The following is a 23,930-nucleotide window of genomic DNA, read 5'->3' on the forward strand; positions in this document are numbered from 1 at the left end:
TTACGTGCAGTGTGTTGTGAGGATAATGACAAGTTACGTGCAGCGTGTTGTGAGGGTAATGACCAGTTACGTGCAGTGTGGCGTCACGAGGGTTGTAGTCGCGATGTGTCCAGTGAACGATGAGTGTTGGGGCCAGCAACTCGTGTGAACTGAGCCCCACTCCCTGCCCCGTGTCGTGCCCAGAATGGAATGCTGTCCAAGCACGCGCAGCTATTCAAATCACGTGACAGGACTTGAAGTATTGACGTCAAGGGGACATAAAAAGTCTTGAATGTCAAGGCCAACAACTCGCTGATTTCAGCAGTCACCATATTTCCTCCTTTGTCGGGTCTCCATTCCGTCTGCCCTAAACATTGTCGGATCTTTCCGACAGCCGCAAGACGCAGGTCGTAGGTAGCAGGGTCAAGGACACTGGAGGAAGCGTCACCTTGTATCTGCGTGACGTAGCGCCAGTGGTGAACGCACACAGCATGTGATAGTGTGTGACGTACAGTGCACACATGCACACACACACAAACACACACAAACAAGTAATTTGAGCCTTTTTTTCAAACTGAATACTTCAGTAACGAGGTATAGAAACAAAACAATCTCACATTACGACTGAATTGGTTACGAAAATCAAGTTAACAAAACTAGAAAAAGTCACGTGTACAAAATGGTGGCCAAACATCTTTCTTCTTTACACAAAGCAAAGCTGGCCAACTTGCTTCCAGCAACTTGATCTCCTTATTCAAGCTAGTTATCAGTTGTCATGCCATTTCGTCTTGGTAGAGGAGAGTGGTTAAACGTGTGTAAAGTCGACAAAGAGTAGCACAACAATAGACGGAAACACTTCCGTAAGATTTATTTTCAGTTGACACAGCAATAAAAGTGAAACCTGCTGATGACACATGGCTGATAATTGGCGGGAACAATAAGCGTACAACAGACGACAAGATGACGGGCGGCAACGACCAGGAGCTTGATGGACACGCGCCCAGTCGACCGACCGACCACACGGCCTCCCGCACCAACCCAGGTCTTGCAGGCGCCTGACACGTGCGGACCTGGAGATGACTGCTGGTCACGATCCTTGAGCATACTGGACTTGCACTCCGGGTACCTGATGACAGTGAGTGGCGGGCGCTAGTCGGTGCGCCCTGGATGGATGGCGCGTGAGGCAGCAGTGCCAGGGAGCGTGACGTGGGCTCAAAGGTCACGACACGAATGAAGACAAGGATACTGTGACTCTGCGTGACTGCAGCGATGCCAGATGGGGGATGTCTCGGAGTTTATAGACTAGAATTACAATCCGCGTGACGTAGGTCTAGCGACTAGAATTAGAATCCGCGTGACGTCATTCTAGCGACTAGAATTAGAATCCGCGTGACATACTTCTATTGACTGGAATTAGAATTTGCGTCACGCACTTCTAGCGACTAGAATTAGAATCCGCGTGACGTAGAGACTAAAATTAGTCCATTTTGTGCCTATAGTTTCAGCAAACATGTGACGTCACAGACAGCCCCTGCGTGAGCAGTGATCAGGTGTAGAGACAGGTACCCACTGCTTGTTACAAACACGCGGTGTAGACTGGGTAGGTAACTACATTGAAGACGTCAGCTGGATGACCTGGGTCAGTCACTGTGTTCTCGGACAGTTGGAGCTGAAGAACAAGGCCTTGACCCCTAGATACTGACCACGTGATGCAGCCAAAGAAACATGACGAGGCGACTTTGACCCCTGAACTCTGACCACGTGATGCACCCAGAGACACGACGAGGCGACCTTAGGACCCTGTCCAGTAAGTGACAGCGACTGCAGCAGCACCACAGGACAGACACCATGGCCCGCGTCAACAGCAAGTGAACAAGAATGTGTGACGTAGTCGTAGCATGAACACATAAGCAAGAACAGTTGACGTACTCGTTACATCAACAGGTGAACAACAACATGTGATGTAACACATTAACATGAGGCGAGTCTCTGCTAAGAAAGTCTGGTAGCGATAGGAAATTACATCAGGTGAGAGGACCGCGAAACCTTGCTGCAGGAATGTGTACAGGTGTACAGGTGTACAGGTGTGCAGGTGTGCAGGTGTACAGCACCCGAAGCCAGTCGTCACATCGGCAGCAGCATTGGAGAGAAGGGTGGCGGGTAAAATGTCGTCAGGCGACGAGAAGAACGTGCAGGCAGTAACCAGCCTGGGCCTATATATGTATATGTATGTGTGTGTGTGTATCTACATATACATATATCTATATTAATACTTCCCTACATCCAGTCGCTAAAAGACGCCGAAACTGTCGAAACAAACTTGTGTGGAGTTACAAACAGAAGACACAGGAGTCTGCAACTTTCGGTATTGACGTTTCTAAAATAGATGTTAGCAAAGATAATTTGTATTATTCATGACACTCTGCCTGGGCTGTGAAGGGAATGAGACATTTAATGATCTTTGAGATACAGTAGACACCTGTATACTTGAGCACACTCACTGACACACGCACGCACACCTGTCTGGCACTAAGACTGTCTCACAAACGATCGTTGGCATGACACGTGCGTCACCAGGCATGATGATTAGCAGCTGGCATGACAAACAACAAGCAAACATCAAGAGGCATGATGGACTACTTCCTACAGTCAGCTGACATGATGGACTACTACTGACTACTGACTACAGTCAGCTAGCTAGTGGCTACGTCATAGGCAGCTTGAAGAGAAAGTACAGGTGAGCAGCACAGCATGTGGACAAGACACAGGTGTCATGCCAGCAGACTCCTGCTTGTGGTGTGACACCATTACAAACTGTGTCAGAGTTCAGGTAAGGAGATTGTAGATGCACACGGCACTCAACCGATGACTACTGTAGTGGGAACTACAAGAGTAGCTGTAGTAGACGGCGCCAGCTAACCAACACGTGACTAGCACTCAGGCGCACCTGTCCCCCGCTTGTGACATGTCACATGCCTCTAGGTAGCCCTGCATCAAGAAGAGCGTAGTCAGTGAATGTGTCACTGTCAGTGAATGTGTCAGTGTTCACTGTCAGTGAGTGTGTCAGTGCTCACTGTCAGTCAGTGAATGTGACAGTGCTCACTGTCAGTCAGTGAATGTGTCAGTGTTCACTGTCAGTCAGCACGGTGATGGTGTGTTCACTGCAGGCACACAGCAGCCAGGAGATACAGGAGAGCAGGAATGAGGATCCAGAAGGTGGCACCAGCTGTGCGGTACGTGACTACCACGTGAGTACAGCCAGCGTCATCACACCTTGCCGGCCCACATCAAAGGACAGTCACCTGACCCCGACACCGCTGCTGAGGGACGACAACAACATCGTGCGTGCACACAGCCCCAGCACTGACCGTCACTACCTTGTCCTTCTCCACACACTTACGTCACACAGGTTCAGTTAACTACATGTACTAGCAACACGCGAGACAGAGACGACAACCTGTAGGATGACATTAGGGCCGACACTCACAGGACGGTGACACTAGTGTCAAGGCCGAGACACATAAAGGGCAGGACACAGCGCCAGGGGATTTCAATGTCACTGTCCACACACAATGACCGCACACAGTCGCTGACCTCAGTGTTTAACTACATCGCTGCCCCCCACCACACACACACATACACCGGCAGTCGCTAGTCGTGACCTCACATCACGAGCTGCGCTGTCCACGTTGTGCACACGAAACACTCCTGACACACCTTTGTTCACACTGAGATGTGTGCAGAGACATGCGCACAACTCTTGTCTTCCTTTGGTGTGCAGCTCACAACACCATGCCTGTGTCACACAACGCCATGCCTGTGTCACATATCATGTATGTCAAGGAACACCATGTCTGTGTCACACACCAGTGTCTCTCAAACAACACCATGTGTCACACAACACCATGTCTCACGCAACACGGTGGCACACAGCATTATGTCTCTCACACAACGCCATGTCTGTGTCACACAACGGCATGTCTGTGTCACACAACACCATGCCTGTGTCACATATCATGTATATCAAGGAACACCATGTCTGTGTTACACACCAGTGTCACTCAAACAACACCATGTCTCACGCAACACGGTGGCACACAACATTATGTCTCTCACACAACACCATGCATGTGTCACACAACGCCATGTCTGTGTCACACAACACCATGCCTGTGTCACATATCATGTATATCAAGGAACACCATGTCTGTGTTACACACCAGTGTCACTCAAACAACACCATGTCTCACGCAACACGGTGGCACACAACATTATGTCTCTCACACAACACCATGCATGTGTCACACAACGCCATGTCTGTGTCACACAACACCATGCATGTGTCACATACCATGTATGTCAAGGAACACCATGTCTGTGTCACACAACATTGCGCATGTGTCTCACACCACAAAGTGTCACACATCACATCTGTGTCACACAATATTATATCTGTCACATTATGTCTCTCACGCAACACCGTCACACCATGACGAGAGTAGGCCAGCGTCCAGGTGGCGCTGTCTTGTGATTAGTGCCTTTGTTGAAAGCCAGACCTCTGGACGTCACCAGGGGTGTCATGGCGCCCAACAGGGTAGACAGCCACAATGAGGAGATAGAAAGAGAAACGTCACACTTTGTGCTGCACCATCACCCACATCTTCACCATCACCCACAAGTCTGTTCACTCATTGTCCACGTGACGTGTGGCTAATAGCGTATGTATCGTCACGTGACGTACAAGCTGCAGTTGTACAACTCTGTGGACAACTAAATGATCGGGTACTGCTGTGGACACTTCCACCCACTATGCTCAGTATACTGTTGCTGTTCATAGGTCAGTACTGTGACGTCTAAACCATTTGTTGCTTACAAACGTCACTTCATCTGGATACATGCTGACCCCAACGAACCTCGTTTAAAACCATTCGTTTCCCTGTTGATTGCTAATGTCCTTCCATCGTGACACTTTGAGTGCGTTGGTATCGCCTTGTCAGCTCGCTACGTCCTCCACTACTTCTCCCCTCGTCACGGCCCAGTGCTTGCCAGCAATGCATGACAGGATGTGGTGTGACCGGAAAGTCTGTTTGCGCATGTCGATAGTGTGGAAGGAAGTGCATTATAGCATTGCAAGTGTGTGCATCGCCAGCGGCTCTGATTGTGAAGTTGCAGATGTACAGCCAGCGACAGCCACCCCACCACGTGATGTGACAACGACCTGTACCAAAGATCTGAGGTTTCATGTTCAAAGTACACTTCCGGGCCAGATGTGTCATGTTTCTGTACTCGAAATGCACTTCCGGTCCAGGTGTGTCAGGTGTGGATATACACTGTAGGGTGTGTAACCAGCGTTGACTTGGCAGTACGTCACAAAGTACGTCGTCAGGGGACACCCTGCTTACTATACAAACTTCCAGATTCTCACAGAGCTCCCCCCTACACACAAACACCTCCCACAACATCCACACCCACACACAAACGCACAGCACCCACAAATACACACACGCACATGCCTGCATTCCATTCACGATTACTACGTCACTTCCGGTCACATTTCATCGCGAGACAAGACTCACCACGTCTCATGGCGGGAGTGCACACCCAGCACACGTACCCGTGACGTGGCAGTTTCTGGTGTCAGGAGGGTAGAAAGTGCACAACTTTGTCTTTTGTCCGCCTCTTGCCCATCTCTTGTCACAGTTCCTGTCAGCCTGTCACGTGTTTCTTGTCAGTTTCGTGACCGTCACACGTCACGCCCTGCACCATACAGGAACAATGGCGATGTCGTCCAGCGTACGTAACAGCACGTGCTGCTCATTTGGCATGTGACATTATGACGGCCAGTGTGTGACAGTGTGTGACAGTGTGCTATGAAGTGCTACAGTGTGTGTGACAGGATTTCATGGCGTGTGACAACACGTTACTGTCAGTCATTTTAAATGTGGCTTTGCTGACCAGTGAGTTCTTGATGACGATGGTCGACAGTGTTCACAGGTGCGACATCGGATACTTTCTGTGACCAGTGCTCTTTAGACATTGTTCATGGACGACGTGTACAGGTGGGTCCTTGTGGGACAGACAACGTTCACAGGTAGACCGGTAGACAACGGTAGACAACGTGAGTCCTTAAATAAGACAGAATGCTCGCAGGTGAGTCATCAACTAACATGCAGCTCACAGGTGGGTCTTGGTACGTGATGGAGAATGTTCACAGGTGAGATGCTACTGGCAATAGTGTTTACAGGTTGACTTTGTTGGCAATCAAGAGTTGCACAACGTACTGTAGTCGCACTCAAAGCATTCAGTAATTACAGGAAGGTCGAAAGGTGGGAAGACAACATGCGAGCGGAGGTAAGTAATGACCGGAGGGTGACTAGTGAATGACGCTCAGTGTGGCGGTGCTGGACAGCCTCGTGTGATAAGCCGACATGGTGACACGTACACAGGGGTCATGACAGTGAAATGTAGGCAGAAGTGACGTACACATGATACAACAAAGAGATGTCACGTCCGGCGTCTACGTCACAGCTACGTAACTACGTGATCAGTAAGCTTGACTGTTAGTGGCGGATAAAGACGATGAGTTGCCTCTCGACATTTGTTTTACCCAATCATCTACCGTCTGTCACGCCCACAGATCGTAGGCGACCTCCGACACCCGCATTGACCTTTTGAACTTGTGACCTGCACTGACAGTGACCTTTGCTCTAAAGGACACTTCTGTGACTGAAGATCACTCCAGGCCCCCGTCACAACAACAAGCAGGCGCTTGGTCTCCTCCAGGGAGAGCTGCACTAGGGACGTGCACAGTCACGCGCAAGTGTCACGCCTCTACCCCGTGACGACCTTTAACGTCACGCGCTGGTTGTCCGCGCAACAGTTTTTATGGTGGCGCCCTCCCGTCCCACGCTCCCACCCGCCCACACCGTCAGCGCCGGCACGCGAACAGCTTCTGCAACTCGGCCCGGAAGGTTTGGTTCATGAAGGCGTAGATGATGGGGTTGACGACGTTGTAGAAGAAGTACATGTAGAAGACGATGACAGGCAGCTTGACAATCTCCAGGGCGATGAGCCAGGCCGGCAAGAAGGAGATGATGAAGACGAGCGTGACGACGAAGAGCATGAGCGCCGTCTTGATGTTGGCCATGCGCATCCTCTCCAGGCGCGTGCGCGAGGTGGGTGCGGCACGACTGGAGCCGTTGGAGGGCGCGCGCAGCTCATCCGTCGCCGCCGCGTCGTCGGCGCGGCTCTTGGTGTGCTCGCCATTGGCCTGCGACAGCTCCAGCGCTGTGGTGACCTCGGAGGGCTCGCCCTTGCTGACCCCGGGCCCGTCCCACAGGAAGCAGCAGGTGGCGGAGCGGATGCGAAGCTTCTTGCGGCGCTGCGCGATGACGGAGCGGTAGATGAGGGAGTAGAGCACCAGCACGGACACGCACGACACCAGGAAGAAGGCGGAGTAAATCCTCTGCAAGGCGTCGAAGAAGGTGATGTCGATGGTGTCCTTGCGGCGGTCGCAGAAGATGTGGGTGATGGCGCGCACCGTCAGGTTCTCCCCCTCTCCGATGCTTGTCGTTGGCTTTGGTGGCGGCGAGGAGGAGGACGACGACAAGGACGACGACAAACCTGACGTGAAGGACGGCTCGGCGCTGATGTCACTTCCTGTTCCTGCCAGGTGGGCGAGGGAGAAGTTGTAGGCGGGCTGCAGCGTGTGGTTCAGCGCATGGCCCAGGCCGGGTAGCGTGTGAAAGACGGCGTGACCCGGGGTGTGGGGCGTGGTCCACGTGCTGGGGGTGTTGGGCAGGGGGATGTCCTTCTCCCCGTACACCGAGTAGTGCACGCACACGATGGCGCCGATGAAAAAGGTGAAGAGGACGAGAGCAGCGATGATGAACTTGGCTCTCCGTTCGGTCATCCAGTGCAGGAACGGGTGGCAGATGCACAGGTAGCGGTCCACCGCGATGGCCACCATGACGAATGCCGAGAAGGGCACGGTGGTGGTGATGAGGAAGTGGTAGAGCTTGCAGAAAAAGTCCACCTGCATCTTGAAGTCCAGGGCCTCCACGGCGATGGTGAAGGGGATGGTCAGCAGGCAGGTGAGAAAGTCAGTGCCCGCCAGCGCCAGGATGAAGATGGTGGACGTCAGCTTCTGCACACACACACACACAGAGACAACACACACACACACACACACACACACACACACACACACACACACACACACACACACACATATACACACACAGACACATACACACACAGACACACAGACAACACACACACAGAGTAGGTCAGCACGTTACACGTTCACACACTACATGTCTACATTTAACATGTTTACTGTGAATGTGTGCAATGTGTGAATGTGTGTATGTGTGTATGTGTGTGTGTAAAGTGTGTATATGTGTGCAATGTCTGTGTATGTGTGTAATGTGTCTGTGAGTGTATGTGTGAATATATTTATGAGTCTCTGTGGCTGTCTGTGTGTTTGTGTGTCTGTATATGCGTAGCTGTCTGTGTGTTTGTGTGTCTGTTTGTGTGTCTGTGTGTGTATCTGTATATGCGTGGCTATGGCTGTATGTCTGTGTGTTTGTGTGTCTGTACCTGCTTGAGGTTGGAGAAGACGTAGAGGGCGATGGCGTTGCCCACGCTGCCCGTAAGGGAGAAGACTGACAGCATGGCGATCAGGGACCACAACTCGCCGGTGCTCAGGAAGTGGCTCTCCCCCCCGCCGCTTTGCTCCGGAGTCACAGAGGTTGTCGAGTTCATCGCTGTCGTTAGTCTTGTTCAAATCTGCTGCTGGCTGGCCCTGTGGCTGGCTGGCTGGACGTGCGTGTGGATGGCTGTCCTCCTGATGGCCCGATGCATGCGGCCAGTGAGTGCACTGGCGGTGACTGAGGGCTTTGATGTCGGTGTTGTGACTGTTGTGACTGTTGTGACTGTCGTCCTCCCCAAGTTCGCTGGGAGAGGAGGGGTGGGCAGACTGCTGTCTTCTGGCCCCTTGGTCCTCGTCACAGCAAAGTGGTTAGGTGGTCCAAACTACCGTCCGCTGGGTCAGAAGCAACAAACCACGTGACTGAAAAGAAAGAAGACATGGTCACTATGGTGACTGTCATCAGGACATTCATGATCACGTGATCAAACACTCATTCTACTGTAATCAAGCTTTCCCTTCATCGATGTCTGCAGTGGACGCAGATATTCCACTTTCATTCATGAAACAATCACGGTGACGGTGTGCAGACTAATATGATGTCATGTCATGTCATGTCATGTCAAGGGAGTGTCATGTCATAATCCACAAGGACTAGTGTGGCTGATCACAGTGATGGCACTACAAACGTCACCATACACACAAAGAGGTCAATGTAGTGATGTCACTTGTGTACACAGGTGGCCTATGTATATATATGTGTGTGTGTGTGTCTGCATGTCTGTGTGCACACCTGTACACCTGTGCCAAGATTGGCTGAAAGGTTGAGCAGGTAAAGGCAGTATGTACAGGTGTCTGTAGTGTTGCTTTGTGGTTGTGCAGGGTGGTGTGTATCCTGTATCTCCACAGCAGACAATTGTCACACGTGAGGGGAAGTAACTGGCACAGAGTTACATCACATTTACACAACAAACTCAGCTCCCTGCTGTTCCTTTAACACCGTGCAACGTAGTGTGTGTGTGTGACAAGGTGTTTACTGAACACATTCCACTCACACACACACCACCGACATGAACAGGTGGACGGCTGTCTGTCTGCCGAGACCAACGCTCAGCCTCTCGCCAAGTTCTCCGCTGTAGTCTCGGCGAGCCGCAACAAAGAATGGGACTAAACCGGAAGCTTTGTACAAACCTGCCTCGTTTTAGTAGTTAACTGGAAAAATCGTCTGCAGACATTCCAGTCACAAGTTTGTGCACCAAAGTGTCTAACACTCTTTTCGACTTTGTTGCTTAGCATTTGTGACAAAGTAACATGCTGTGACACTTGAATATGTAGCAACCACTAATGGTGTGACAAGTGTGACACTTGTATGTACATACCTCTATCATAAGACTTGTATGTACATGCCTCTCTGTCACAAGACATGTACATACCTCTCTGTGCCACACGTACGTACATGCCACTCTCTATTCCACAAGACAGGTATGGATTATCTCCTGCTGCTGCAGGGCCGACAATCAATGACCTGACGTTTACCCCTCCCTCCCTCCCTCACCTCGCACATGCCCACCCCCTCCCTGAATTGTCCTTCCTCCCCAGTCGCGCCATCTATCAAGGAACATTATTTTCAGATACCAGAATGGAGAGAGGAAGAAATAATGGAAGATTTGCATTACCTCGTTACCTCATGGGCAGATAACCGGGAAGGATATTTTCATGTCTGGAAGGAAATACACTTGGCATCGCGCCACGAGCAGTTAGTTGTTGTTGTGTTGTTTACACAGTTGTTTGTGTGTTATTGGACGTTGGTACACAACAAACCGATCTGCTTATTGCATAGTGCAGTGGTCAGACAGGAGGACAGACAGACCGACAGTGTTGACAACAACTGGTGTACAGCCACTGTCCTCCGTGTCACCTCAACACTGTTTCAGTGAGTCTCGCAGCCTCAGGCCGTTTGTACAGGTTGTTTATTGAGTCTTTCATCCTTTTTATTTGGATGCTGCTTTGGCAGTCTCTCTGTCCATGAGAGCAACAGTCTGAGCTGTAGTGTGCACAGCTGTTGTCAGATAATGGTGTCAAACAGGTGTGTCAAACAGATAATGGGTGTCAAACAGGTCATCAACCACCCGCACATTGCCACAGTCGGCTACAGGTGAGACTTGTCCACCCATCGTCTCTGTTGCCCACGTCAGGTGTGGACCTGTCGTCCTCGCACTGGGTGGGTCCCGAGTATTAGAGCTGCTTACCTCTTGGAGCTGCACCCGTTACTGTAATCTCTGGTCGCCTTCACTCTTCCTAATGTCACTGCTACCTTGACCTCACAGTATGTATAAAATGAAGTGAAATGTACGTGGGACACAGCTTGGATGTGGAGTAAGGACTGGCGGCCATTGCACAGGTAACCTACCAGACGGCGCAGCTGTGAAGATTCTCTCCCTTCCCTCAGCACCTGTCGTCTGCTGCTGCCACTGGATACGGGACAGGATGTCTAGTAAAGCACAACACTTCTCCTGTCATGACTTAAAAAGTCCCTTTGTGTTGAACGAGCTGGAGAATTCCATCTCTGTGATATTTGTTTTCTCTTGTTGACATTCCACACTGTTACAACCCTCAGCCGCTAGGTTTTGTTTTGGCCCGAGTCAGGAGGACAGGTACCACTACTCTGTCTGGTCTAACAGCTGCTAAGGGCCGCTACTCCTGTGCAGCTGTAGGCCGACAGCCACCCCCACCACCCAGCCTCCCCGTGCCGCGAGTCGTTGTTGTAGTTTGTTGGACAAAATGTCTGTCAGTGGTAATAATGGCCGCTTCCTGCAACATCTGGTAATGCTCACACATCTTGGTGTGTTATCAGGCACACGTCTGTAAGTACAGCAGACACAAGTACTACGACAACCACAACTATATCAGTCCCCCCTCCCCACCGTCTGCCATTGGCTACAAGGTCTACAAATGTTGTATCAGAAAGTCCCCCCCACCATCTGCCATTGGCTGCAAGGTAGACACGTAGGCAGACTGCCTATCACTGCCCAACATTATCAACCAATCAGCTAGCGCCTACTACAGGCTTCCAGGATTTTAAGCCAACCGACGGACGCAATGCAAGTTTGTGAGCCAATGACGACCGGAGTTGTTTTCCTTGTCTGCGGCTCAAGATGAAGACTACACCAATGTTCGTGCTCACATCGTCATCAGTTCTTGTCCACGTGCTCGAACTCACGATAACAACCAGATCTTGTTCATACATTCCCTCCATGCTCGTGTTCACAATAACAGATCGTGTTCACTGGCCCCCCATGCTCGTGTTCACATACACTTTATTCACATCTTCCCCCACCAGTAACTGTATGCCGACTACTGTGTAATCGCCGCCATTACCCAGCCTTGTGTAGCAGCAGACTGTAATCACACAATATCAAGTTTGGCGACAAACTGTCATTTGCACGCGCATCGGCAGACAAGAGGAGACAACACATTATTTACCGCTCCTCATCGTCGGCACGCGCATGAAGACAGAGATGTTATCTGGTCCACCCAGTCAGGCCCGTTCTTAGCCCCCGCGGGGCCCGAGGCAAAGGGCATGTGCGGGGCCCTCACGCCACGATCACACGGTTTTAGTTGGGATCTAAAGTCACTTTTTTCCTCAGGGATATCTCGTCTTTTATCATTGACAGCATGCTGCATACACATTACAACATAAGCCTACGATTAATTTATTTGTAACGTTCGTCAATAGCGCGGGGCCCTAGGCAGATGCCTCGTCCGCCTGCCCCTAAGCACGGCCCTGCACCCAGTCACCCGACACGTCTAACCGCCAGGTGTCGCTGTCAAATACAGAGATGTCCACCCAGTAACCCGACCAACAGATTCTCTCCCCTGGCAGCACAAGCACGTGGTCTACCAATCAACTCGTCTCTAATTACTCAACAGCGAATACTCAAGGCTGTCAGCGAGACATGAGGACGATAACGACAACTGTAGCTCGTCACAAGTCAATATTATATCACAAGCCCTGACTTGCTTTAACAAGAGGTAAAAGTGCAAACAGAATGCTCTCCCCTTCAAGCAACAGATGACGTCAGGCAATCGGACAAGTAGCGACCAGCACGCTCAGCCGGACACACAGCCGGACAGCATTGTGAGTAACGGTCACAGCTGACTACCGCTGTTCACTGTCAGCAGGCGTTCACTAATGTTGCTGGCTGTTCACAGGGTGAGTCTGTGAGCTCACTGACACTTTGAAACACGAGTGTCCGTAGTGGACTGCTGTCTGTCTGCCGAGACCATGGATGTGTGTAGTGGACTGCTGTCTGCCGAGACCATGGATGTGTGTAGTGGACTGCTGTCTGTCTGCCGAGACCATGGATGTGTGTAGTGGACTGCTGTCTGTCTGCCGAGACCATGGATGTGTGTAGTGGACTGCTGTCTGCCGAGACCATGGATGTGTGTAGTGGACTGCTGTCTGCCGAGACCATGGATGTGTGTAGTGGACTGCTGTCTGTCTGCCGAGACCATGGATGTGTGTAGTGGACTGCTGTCTGCCGAGACCATGGATGTGTGTAGTGGACTGCTGTCTGTCTGCCGAGACCATGGATATGTGTAGTGGACTGCTGTCTGTCTGCCGAGACCATGGATGTGTGTAGTGGACTGCTGTCTGTCTGCCGAGACCATGGATGTGTGTAGTGGACTGCTGTCTGTCTGCCGAGACTAACTGTCAGCCTGTCGCCATGTTGTAGGCTGTCAAGTCTCGGCCAGCCATTTCACAGTTGGATATCCCGAACCCCGATAGCAACAGGACTGCAATAAATTTGTTACTTACTTACTTTTTATTTCTTTTCTGGCAAAAGTCCTCGGCCTCCATTAGCCACGACTTAGCGAGGCAATAAAAGGAAAATACAACAGACCATACAGCCTGAGCTTATTGTACCTCCGTCAGCACGAGAGTTCCATACTCTCCTCTTGTTCTTGCTGCTGTGAGTCAAACCAGAAGCGAATGTGTGCCTTGACCTCGTTCTGAAGTTATTGCGGAAATGTGTCTGTAGGTGTCTGTATGTGTCTGTATGTGTCTGCAGGTGTCTGTAGGTGTCTGTAGGTGTCTGTAGGTGTCTGTATGTGTCTGTAGGTGTCTGTATGTGTCTGCAGGTGTCTGTAAGTGTCTGTATGTGTCTGTAGGTGTCTGTATGTGTCTGTATATGTCTGTATGTGTCTGTATGTGTCTGTAGGTGTCTGTAGGTGGCCTGATGTACGCCTGTGCTGTGCAAGTCTCGCTCGGTTGCTCCCCTTGTCCGTGATGGCGCGGCTGCATGCACTGACGAGCTAATCACGTGTTTTCTGCTTGCCTGTAAGAAATGATGAAGGACTAAAAGGAAACGAAACTGAAAGATTTGTTTTCTCCACCCGACACGATGCACATCTAACAAATCAACGAAGCGGAAATGCGCGAGTAATTCTCGCCCGGCGCCCGCCATGACAGGGTTGTTCGCGTTCAGCACACAAAGTGTTCAAAAATCGAAACTTCATTTGGGTTCTTTAAAAAAGTCCGGCAACGGCTAACTGCACAAAGCTCGCGCAACCCACGCGCACACATTTCTGTAGCAAGAAACAGATAGCCGCATGGCTGCATACAGAGACTGATGGATGGAGGGACAAAAATAGGCGAGTGAAAAATGGTGAGATGAGGTCAATGAGCGCAATGTGTGCAGAGTATAAGGGACACCACTGGCGGAAACCAAAAATAGGAGGAGGAGGAGGAGGAGGAGGAGGAGAGCAAGTGCGAGGACTTGAGAAAAGGAAGACGGCAAGTGCCATGAATGGTCAGCAGATACGACGATGACAATAACGATGACGATGGCGACGATCCCAGGAGACCAGTACAAGGAAGCCAAACACAAAACAAAACAAACAAACAAACAAAACAACAACAACTAGAGATCCAGATGCCCACGTCATAGATTTTTGACCTTTGACATTTGACATTTCCACATTGTCCTTTCTGAAAAATAAATACCGATAATTGCTTTTGGAAATGAAGTAAATAAACAAATTTTATTGTGTTTAAATAATCATTGAGTTCTACAATTGCGTGAAGGCTTCAGGTTTTGATGACCTGATTACATTAGACTAGCGCGACTCGTGACCTGATTACATTAGACTAGCGCGACTCGTGACCTGATTACATTAGACTCGTGACATGATTACTTTAGACTCGTGACATGATTACATTAGACTCGTGACATGATTACACTAGACTCGTGACATGATTACTTTAGACTCGTGACATGATTACACTAGACTCGTGACATGATTACTTTAGACTCGTGACATGATTACACCAGACTCGCGACATGATTACACCAGACTCGCGACATGATTACACTAGACTAGCCAGAGTTGCGACATGATTACACCAGACTCGTGACTCGATTACACCAGACTCGTGACATGATTACACCAGACTCGTGACTCGATTACACCAGACTCGTGACTCGATTACACCAGACTCGTGACTCGATTACACCAGACTCGTGACATGATTACACTAGACTCGTGACATCATTACACTAGACTCGTGACATGATTACACTAGACTAGCCGGACTCGTGACGTGATTACACTAGACTCGTGACTCGATTACACTAGACTCGTGACTCGATTACACCAGACTCGTGACTCGATTACACCAGACTCGTGACATGATTACACTAGACTCGTGACGTGATTACACTAGACTCGTGACTCGATTACACTAGACTCGTGACTCGATTACACCATACTCGTGACATGATTACACTAGACTCGTGACATGATTACACTAGTATCATGAGAGTAGTTTTGTTCTTATTGCTTCCCATGAGTCTGTCGCAATCTTTCAAGAAAGTTGAATGTTTATGCAGTCAGCGTAAAGTTCTATAAATAAACTGTTCAGTTCCTCCAATCAAATAGAAAGAGATTACGCAACTACCCAATCCCCTCAAACTTTGTAGGATAGATGAAAGTAAGAGGTCAAGGTCGCTTTACTAATCTGGTTTGTTTTTAGGTCATTGCAGGGTCAGCACTTTGTATGAGGGCGATGTCCATCTCTTACCTCTGGGGCTGCTTTCCTTTACCCAGCCCTGTGTGCTGTCAGGTACCCACCCCACTCAGCCACTCAGCGAGTCAGCCTCATCAGCCACTCAGCCACTCAGCCACTCAGCCTCATCAGACACTCAGTCACTCAGCCATGTCTGTTGACAGCAACACGGAATCGCACGAGCGCCGCCGCCGAGGCTGGGTTGAGACCACCAGAAGCCTGTGACTGAGAGGGACCTCCATCACAGCTATAGACTTCAACAAGACTTTTGACAGAGGCTGGCACCAGGCAGTGAGTGGCACATCGTGCCAAACCTCAAGCCCCAAACAAGCTGTGGTTGAAGTCGTGGCAGCGCTGTGTCAGAGGTCAACGAGGGTGGCAGCCAATGGTAGCTGCCAGTAGCTCCACACCACCAACCCTCCCTTGCTAACGTCAAACGCCGCGTGCTGCTCGCGTCCGGCCACGTGACCCGGCACGACACTTTGTCCACCACTCGTCTTGAAGGTGGCCTGGAGGATGGTCGTCCGCCGCGGTGACCACAGGGAGGACTGACGTAGCAACATGGAGTGAGTGGGCGGCTTCGCGAGTGCCTATGTCCATCTACAGCTCCCCCCCCCCCCCCCCATCGACCAGTATGAGTCACGTGACGAGTGACTGTAATAAAGATTAAGCAGCCGTCCACTTACTTCAGATTATCTTAAAATAGACTAAGCAACCATCTGGTGTCTCCTCCCCCTCCACCTGCCCCTAAACCTCAAACGGTGCGTCGTCTGGACTGACGTCTACACACGCGGGCCTCGGTAGGACTGGCACACAGGGGACAACTTAGTCAGCATGTCATCTACACTGTTCTCTGGCATCTCATCTACACTGTTCTCTGGCGTGTCATCTACACTGTTCTCTAGATGTCATCTACACTGTTCTCTGGCATGTCATCTACAATATATTTGGCACATAACAGTGACCTGACGAGCCTAAAGGTCACAGCAGGCCTGTCTGTCTGTTGACCCTGGACTCAACTCTCATCATTCCTCACGTAGGACGAGAGACTGAGTGGACTGTGCTGCCCTCTAGCGGAAGCACTGACCTGCACTGTACACAAGGACCAAGTGTGAGACAAACATTTTGTGTAAATTCTACACGACAGACCCCGAGAAAAAACAAATCACACGAAGATATCAACATATAAAAATAATCTGACTCGCCATAGGTCCTCAGACAGGAAGTTGACAGGATGAACCACTCGCCATCGACCTTTGAGCGCCATGTTCGTGACCTTGCGCAACCCACAATAAGTCTGCGGTCAGCCTAAACCAGGTCAAAGTTCACAACCGTTTGAGGCTGCAGAGCCCAGACTAAGACTCCAGTCAACCTAAATGTCTTCAGACTTCACAGCCATTTAAGTGGACTCGAGTCTCAGGCGAGGTCAAAGGTTCTTTGTGCTTTTCCTTCCTTGTGACAACTGCGGGTGCGCCGGGTGTCTGGCCGCTTGAATCGTTGGACAGTTGTCAGACGGTCGTAGACCTCATCCCATGACACAAGCCTCACACCACGAGCGCAGCTGTGTGCACCACGTGTGCAGGGTGTGTGACCCCACGTGACCCGGAACTGACTTCCAGCTGTGAGCAGCGTGAATACACTGATGGTGGTAAGAGGATGACAGCTGGCTAAGAGCTGACAGCTCCACTTCCCGTCACAAGGGACAAGGGTGGTCGTCAGGGGAAACAACTGACAAGGATGGTCGTCAGGGGAAACAACTGACAAGGATGGTCGTCAGGGGAAACAACTGACAAGGATGGTCGTCAGGGGGAACAACTGACAAGGATGGTCGTCAGGGGAACAACTGACAAGGATGGTCGTCAGGGGAAACAACTGACAAGGATGGTCGTCAGGGGAAACAACTGACAAGGATGGTCAGGGGAACAACTGACAAGGATGGTCGTCAGGGGGAACAACTGACAAGGATGGTCGTCAGGGGGAACAACTGACAAGGATGGTCGTCAGGGGGAACAACTGACAAGGGTGGTCGTCAGGGGAAACAACTGACAAGGATGGTCGTCAGGGGAAACAACTGACAAGAATGGTCGTCAGGGGGAACAACTGACAAGGATGGTCGTCAGGGGAAACAACTGACAAGGATGGTCGTCAGGGGAAACAACTGACAAGAATGGTCGTCAGGGGGAACAACTGACAAGGATGGTCGTCAGGGGAAACAACTGACAAGAATGGTCGTCAGGGGGAACAACTGACAAGGATGGTCGTCAGGGGAAACAACTAACAAGGATGGTCGTCAGGGGGAACAACTGGAAGACCTCCAAACCAGTCGTGTGGCGGAGAGCAGCATCTGCAGGAAGGACTGATCCGGCCCGCCTCCTGTCTCCGACCGGCCCTCCCGCTGACCGGCCCGCCAGTATATATATATATATTTTATATACAGTATTGGGTAAAACTGAGTTAACTATATTAGTCCGGCCCTCTAAAACCTTCTCAATTTCTCATGCGGCCCCTTGGGAAAATTAATTGCCCACCCCTGACCTACACAGTGATCTCCCTTTAATGTCGAGTCCATCTGCACATGTTTTGAAAGTGTGTTTGTGTGTTTATGTGTGTGTGTGTGTTTTTATGTGTTATGTGTGTGTGTTTGTGTTTGTGTGCGTTTCTGTGTGTGTTTTTTTGTGTCTGTGTTTATGTGTGTGTGTGTTTGTATATGTGTGTGTGTTTGTGTACGTTTCTGTGTGTGTCTCTGTGTGTGTTTGTGTCTGTGTGTGTGTCTGTGTGTGTGTCATCACGTGTCAGCTCCTGTAGAATAATTCCTGTGACGTCAGCAGCTGTAGAAGTGACGTGTCACACCAAGCGTGAGGTGAAGTCAGGCGAGACTTGTACACAATGTCCGCCACTCGTACAGAGCTCAGGTTGTGTATTGTTGACAAACTGCAGTAAACACTCCACAAAACGTCTGCTGTGACAGACAGGCGAACTCTAGAGAGCACGAGACGGAGGAGTTAATTTCAAATGACAGACTGTGTGACTCAAGGGACATTTGACGAGCAGACAATGACAAAGAACTGTAGCAGTGATTACAGGAGGAATAGAAGGCCTGTCATTACACCATTACACAAGCTGTAGCATGCTGCTCAGATTAAACGAGTTCCACAGAAAGAAGAAGAGAAGCAGCATTTCTCTCTCAATTGCATTTCTTTTGAAATTTAATTGTAGCGACATGAGGTGTTCCCCTCCCGCCTCTCTGACTTCCCCTCCCCCAGTTTATTCAGATTCTCGTTTAGTCAGAAATCGCCTTGAGGTGGAGGCACTTTTCCTTTTTACACTCACCACCACTGTACCCTGTACCCTGTACCCTGTACCCTGTGCCCTGTGCCCTGTGCCCTGTGCCCTGTACCCTGAAGTAACCAGTGTGAGTGCTGTGCTTCTATCTTCTTCCCTCCTGTCTGCCGGCCTGTAGCCTGGCGACACTCACTGTCGGCTGTGGAGACTGTAACAAACGTGCATTTACTTGGCAACATTCCGTTGGCTGTTTTTACAAAGAACAATTTCAACAAAAAAACTTTGTACTTGTTAAAGATTTCTACAGGAATTTATTCCGTTTTGTTTTTATTGTTTTCTCATTTCTTTTCTCTCTGTGTGCGAAAGAGAGGAAAAGAGGAATGGAGTTGACATGAGTGCTGTACTTAAACGTAGAAAATAAATTATTTTCTGTGCGCAGAGCATGTGCTGCCCTCCATTCACATTGTTATTTGTTTGGTGCGGTGATTGTGATTACGGGCAGGTCACGTGACAGCCTGTCCTGTACACAGGTCACGTGACAGCCTGTCCTGTACACAGGTCACGTGACAGCCTGTCCTGTACACAGGTCACGTGACAGCCTGTCCTGTACACTGACAGCGGGTACCAGCATGTTCTAAAGTCGCTACCCGACAAATCCTTGAGTCCTTGGGTAGAAAGTAAAGACACGCGGGCTGTCAGTCAGTGACCGCTAAGTCCTTAGTGTCAGCCACGTGATGGTTGTAGTGACAGCCTCCACATCAAGATTAGTAATGAAGTGGTCAAGACTGCAGCCTCTTCTACCAGCATTCTATTAGTACATCTACCCTCCTGGTATCTTACATCTGACACCTTGTGTCTGACACCTACCCTCCTTGTATCTTACATCTACCCTCCTTGTGTCTGACATCTACCCTCCTTATATTATTTCATCTAACAGCTTTCTATCATTACACGTACCCTCATGATATCACACCACCTATTAGCATTACATCATTACATCTAGCATAATTATATCGTCACATCTACGCGACATTAAACAGGCAAACAACCACGGATAAATACAACATGCCAACATTTGACCTAACCTCGAAAAGACAGAGAGAAAGGAGGAGAGCTGCTGTCGTTGTTTGCACGTGGAGGCGGCTGCTGTGTCAGGCTGGCGAGAGGAGGAAGTGGTTGAGTGGTTGTGTGGCTGAGTGGTTGTGTGGTTGTGTGGTTTAGTGGTTGCTACTGGCCCGGTGGTGAACCACTGACATTTTGTGCACATCGCCATCATAAAACTTCTTCATTCCTCTCTTCAGCAATAGGACAGCCCCCTTCCCTCCGTGAGATGTTCTGTGAGAAAACTGGTCACGTGACTTCCGTCAAGTAGCCCCCCGCTTCCCAGATTTACGCATGCGCCGCCGCTCTATATTTTTTTTTTTAGATGAAAGAGGGAGTTGGGGAGAGGAGTGGAGTGGTGGGTGTGGAGACAGCGGGAAAGACAGAGATAGAGTGAGACAGAGAGTGAGAGGGAGTGAGTGAGGGAGTGAGTGAGCGAGAAGGAGAGTGATGGAGGGAAAATGGAGGAGAAACAATATCGTCCATCACCAGATCAGCAGTTGTTGATCAAGAGAGACAAACATGACAGAGAGGAATTGGCTGCCATCCCTGCTGGCGACGCTGGGGGTTGATGACGGTCATCAGGCCACTCCCTCCTCCCCCTGCAGCTGCTGCAGCTGTTTCACCCTGTCCGTTAATTTGTGTGTCTGGTGCTGCACCACACGTTGAGTTTCGGGGACTCACCACGCCGATAATAGCATCACGTGATAATGTTGTGTGATAACATGTGATACTAGCATCACGTGATAGTGTTGTGTGATAACACCCTGTGATACTAGCATCACGTGGTAGTGTTGTGTGATAACATGTGATACTAGCATCACGTGATAGTGTTGTGTGATAACACCCTGTGATACTAGCATCACGTGGTAGTGTTGTGTGATAACATGTGATACTAGCATCACGTGATAGTGTTGTGTGATAACACCCTGTGATACTAGCATCACGTGGTAGTGTTGTGTGATAACATGTGATACTAGCATCACGTGGTAGTGTTGTGTGATAACACCCTGTGATACTAGCATCACGTGATAGTGTTGTGTGATAACACCCTGTGAAACTAGCATCACGTGGTAGTGTTGTGTGATAACATGTGATACTAGCATCACGTGATAATGTTGTGTGATAACACCCTGTGATACTAGCATCACGTGGTAGTGTTGTGTGATAACATGTGATACTAGCATCACGTGGTAGTGTTGTGTGATAACACCCTGTGAAACTAGCATCACGTGGTAGTGTTGTGTGATAACATGTGATACTAGCATCACGTGATAGTGTTGTGTGATAACACCCTGTGATACTAGCATCACGTGGTAGTGTTGTGTGATAACATGTGATACTAGCATCACGTGGTAGTGTTGTGTGATAACACCCTGTGATACTAGCATCACGTGATAGTGTTGTGTGATAACACCCTGTGAAACTAGCATCACGTGGTAGTGTTGTGTGATAACATGTGATACTAGCATCACGTGATAATGTTGTGTGATAACACCCTGTGATACTAGCATCACGTGGTAGTGTTGTGTGATAACATGTGATACTAGCATCACGTGGTAGTGTTGTGTGATAACATGTGATCACGGTCTTTATCCTTGTTCATCACAACCTGAATGCTGCCACCCGACATCAGTGTGGTCCAAGCAATGGTGTGTTCAGCCCCACGCACATCACGTGGACCTGGGTGTTGATGGCGGGATAGGAAAGCACACACCCGACCTGAGAATGTGATGATGGGATGTTGGCGACTCCTGCCTGTGATGTGAAGAGGTTGGTCTGTGCGTGTGAAACACAAGTGTGTGATGCAGCTGTGTGTCTGCCGTGAGTGCAGCTCACCAGGCCCTTCAATACCTTAAAACTATCTTTGATGTGCTCTTCCATAGAGGTGGTAGTGGTGGTGATGACAATGACAATGATGATGATGATGATTGTTGTTGTTGTTGTTATCTGCTCCCTAACCTTACGTAACCTTTGGTGTCTTCTGTTGTCTCTAGCTTGCTGCTGTGGCCTGTACCCATATTTTCAATCTCGCTTTGGGGGTGTCGTCCTTTCCCCCTGTCGACCACGTCTTCCACTACCGTCGTCTGCAGCCTGTTGTTTGTCCGACCCTGGTGTTGACGATAACTTGCCTCCACTTCTTGACAGTAAACACTTTTTGTAGTTGATCGTCGGACGCTGCAATCTGCATGTTGTGTGTACAGCTGTACAGCTGTACCGGACCTTGACTGCCCTCCCATGGCACGTGTCGTTATTCTGCCTCCTGTTGCCTCATCTCCGTGACAGCTGTCTCAGCCGCTACTTGCTCGCCTCCACAGCTGGCAGCCTTGGTCACCGGCAGCAGTAGTCATCAGTCGCAGCCCGCTTTGATGGTGAAGAACGGCGCTATAGAAACCTCCTTCTCATCATCATCATCGTCATCATCATCGTCATCATCAAGGTATTACAGCCCTTGATCTGTCACTAGTCACACGTCACTAGTCACGACTACCGGGGTCCAGTTCAGTGCGGACGCTGTATGCAGACGCTAGTTGAGGGTGTAGCTGGGGTCATGTACCCCGCTGGGGTCACGTGCAAGCTCTCTGTTACCCAGCCTTAGCACTCTAAACAGTCTTCATGTCAGCTAATCATGTCTCGTCATCCTGCTGCCCCAGTCTGTACCTCGGGGGTTTGTTCAAAGTGAACGGTAACGGTAGGGAACACTACAAACGCCATCTTAAAAACATTTTAATCAAGCAGCTTGAGACCATTCCTGCTCCCCCCGCTCCCCACGCTCCACGACTCAATCTGCGGCGATATCTCTCTTGACAAACACGAGAGCGCATGCCCACCATCGTCATGCCGTTCAACTTCCGGTTTCAGTCCAGTTTCGGTTACATCGAGTCTCGTGCTGTGTAGTCGGCAGGGCAGCCAGTCCTTGTCTGAGGTTATTACACTGGAGAGAGAGAGGGAACGAGAGAGAAACACATCGACTTCCTTTGAGTAGTTGCGAGATTAAAAGACAGACAGTACAATGGAGTGTGAGAGAGAAGCAGAGAAGGAACTCTAGCTTGTATTGAACTTGCCTGAGCCCATCAACAACCTTCATTATTATCTTCATAGACAGGAGGGACAAATAAAAATAGAATGAGCTTTAAATAGCATAAAACAACAAACAGCAATATTCATCTGTTAAAGCATCAACACTTTCTGAAAGAATTGTACTATAAGCTATCGGCTACATGTTGATGGTTGTATAGACATGGTTATGTAGACATTGTTGTATAGACATGGCTCTGTAGACATGGTTGTATAGACATGGCTCTGTAGACATGGTTGTATAGACTATATAGGCTATGTAGACATGGTTGTATAGACTATATAGGCTATGTAGACATGGTTGTATAAACTATATAGACTATGTAGACATGGTTGTACAGTCATGGCTCTGTAGACATGGTTGTATAGACAAGGGTAAAACTAAAAACTAATAAGAGCGACTCAAACATTTCAAAAAGTACGATTTCTGGTTAAGGTTCAGGTTCAGGCAGTTTACATGTCCAAGATCAAGAAAGTGTGTGTACGTGTGCGTGTGTGCGTGTGTATGTGTGCGCGCGCATGGCTGTATCTGTGCCGGAAGTGGAGGTGATTGGTGGCGTGACTGATGAGCACGAGGGATGACGAGGGATGACGAGGGCCCTGTGCGTGCCACCAGATGCACCTCTGCCTCGTGAAGCCGGCGGGACGGAGGAGTAAAATCTAATAACGCGGGAGAGTAAAGGTTAAAACAAAGTGGCCAAGGCGAAATCGATCTCTTCAGAATCCAATATTCCAGAAATCAATACACGTAGCCTTTTTCAAACGGGGAAG

At 49.7% G+C, this 23,930-nt stretch overlaps 1 protein-coding gene across 1 annotated transcript in view; it reads right to left on the bottom strand.

Annotated features, from left to right (window-relative positions):
- Window positions 1-6,907: 6,907 nt before the first annotated feature.
- LOC112557692 overlaps window positions 6,908-23,930 on the bottom strand; it is a 68,234-nt gene continuing 51,211 nt past the window's right edge. Inside the window, exons 3-4 of the mRNA XM_025227687.1 lie at window positions 8,581-9,052; window positions 6,908-8,125 (exon numbers count right to left, since the gene is read on the bottom strand). Of these exons, the coding sequence (XP_025083472.1) occupies window positions 6,908-8,125; window positions 8,581-8,745 (1,383 nt within the window). The 5' untranslated portion in view covers window positions 8,746-9,052. The remainder of the gene's footprint in view (window positions 8,126-8,580; window positions 9,053-23,930) is intronic.

This window comes from Pomacea canaliculata, linkage group LG2 (assembly GCF_003073045.1).
Source record: "Pomacea canaliculata isolate SZHN2017 linkage group LG2, ASM307304v1, whole genome shotgun sequence".
Taxonomy (NCBI): domain Eukaryota; kingdom Metazoa; phylum Mollusca; class Gastropoda; order Architaenioglossa; family Ampullariidae; genus Pomacea; species Pomacea canaliculata.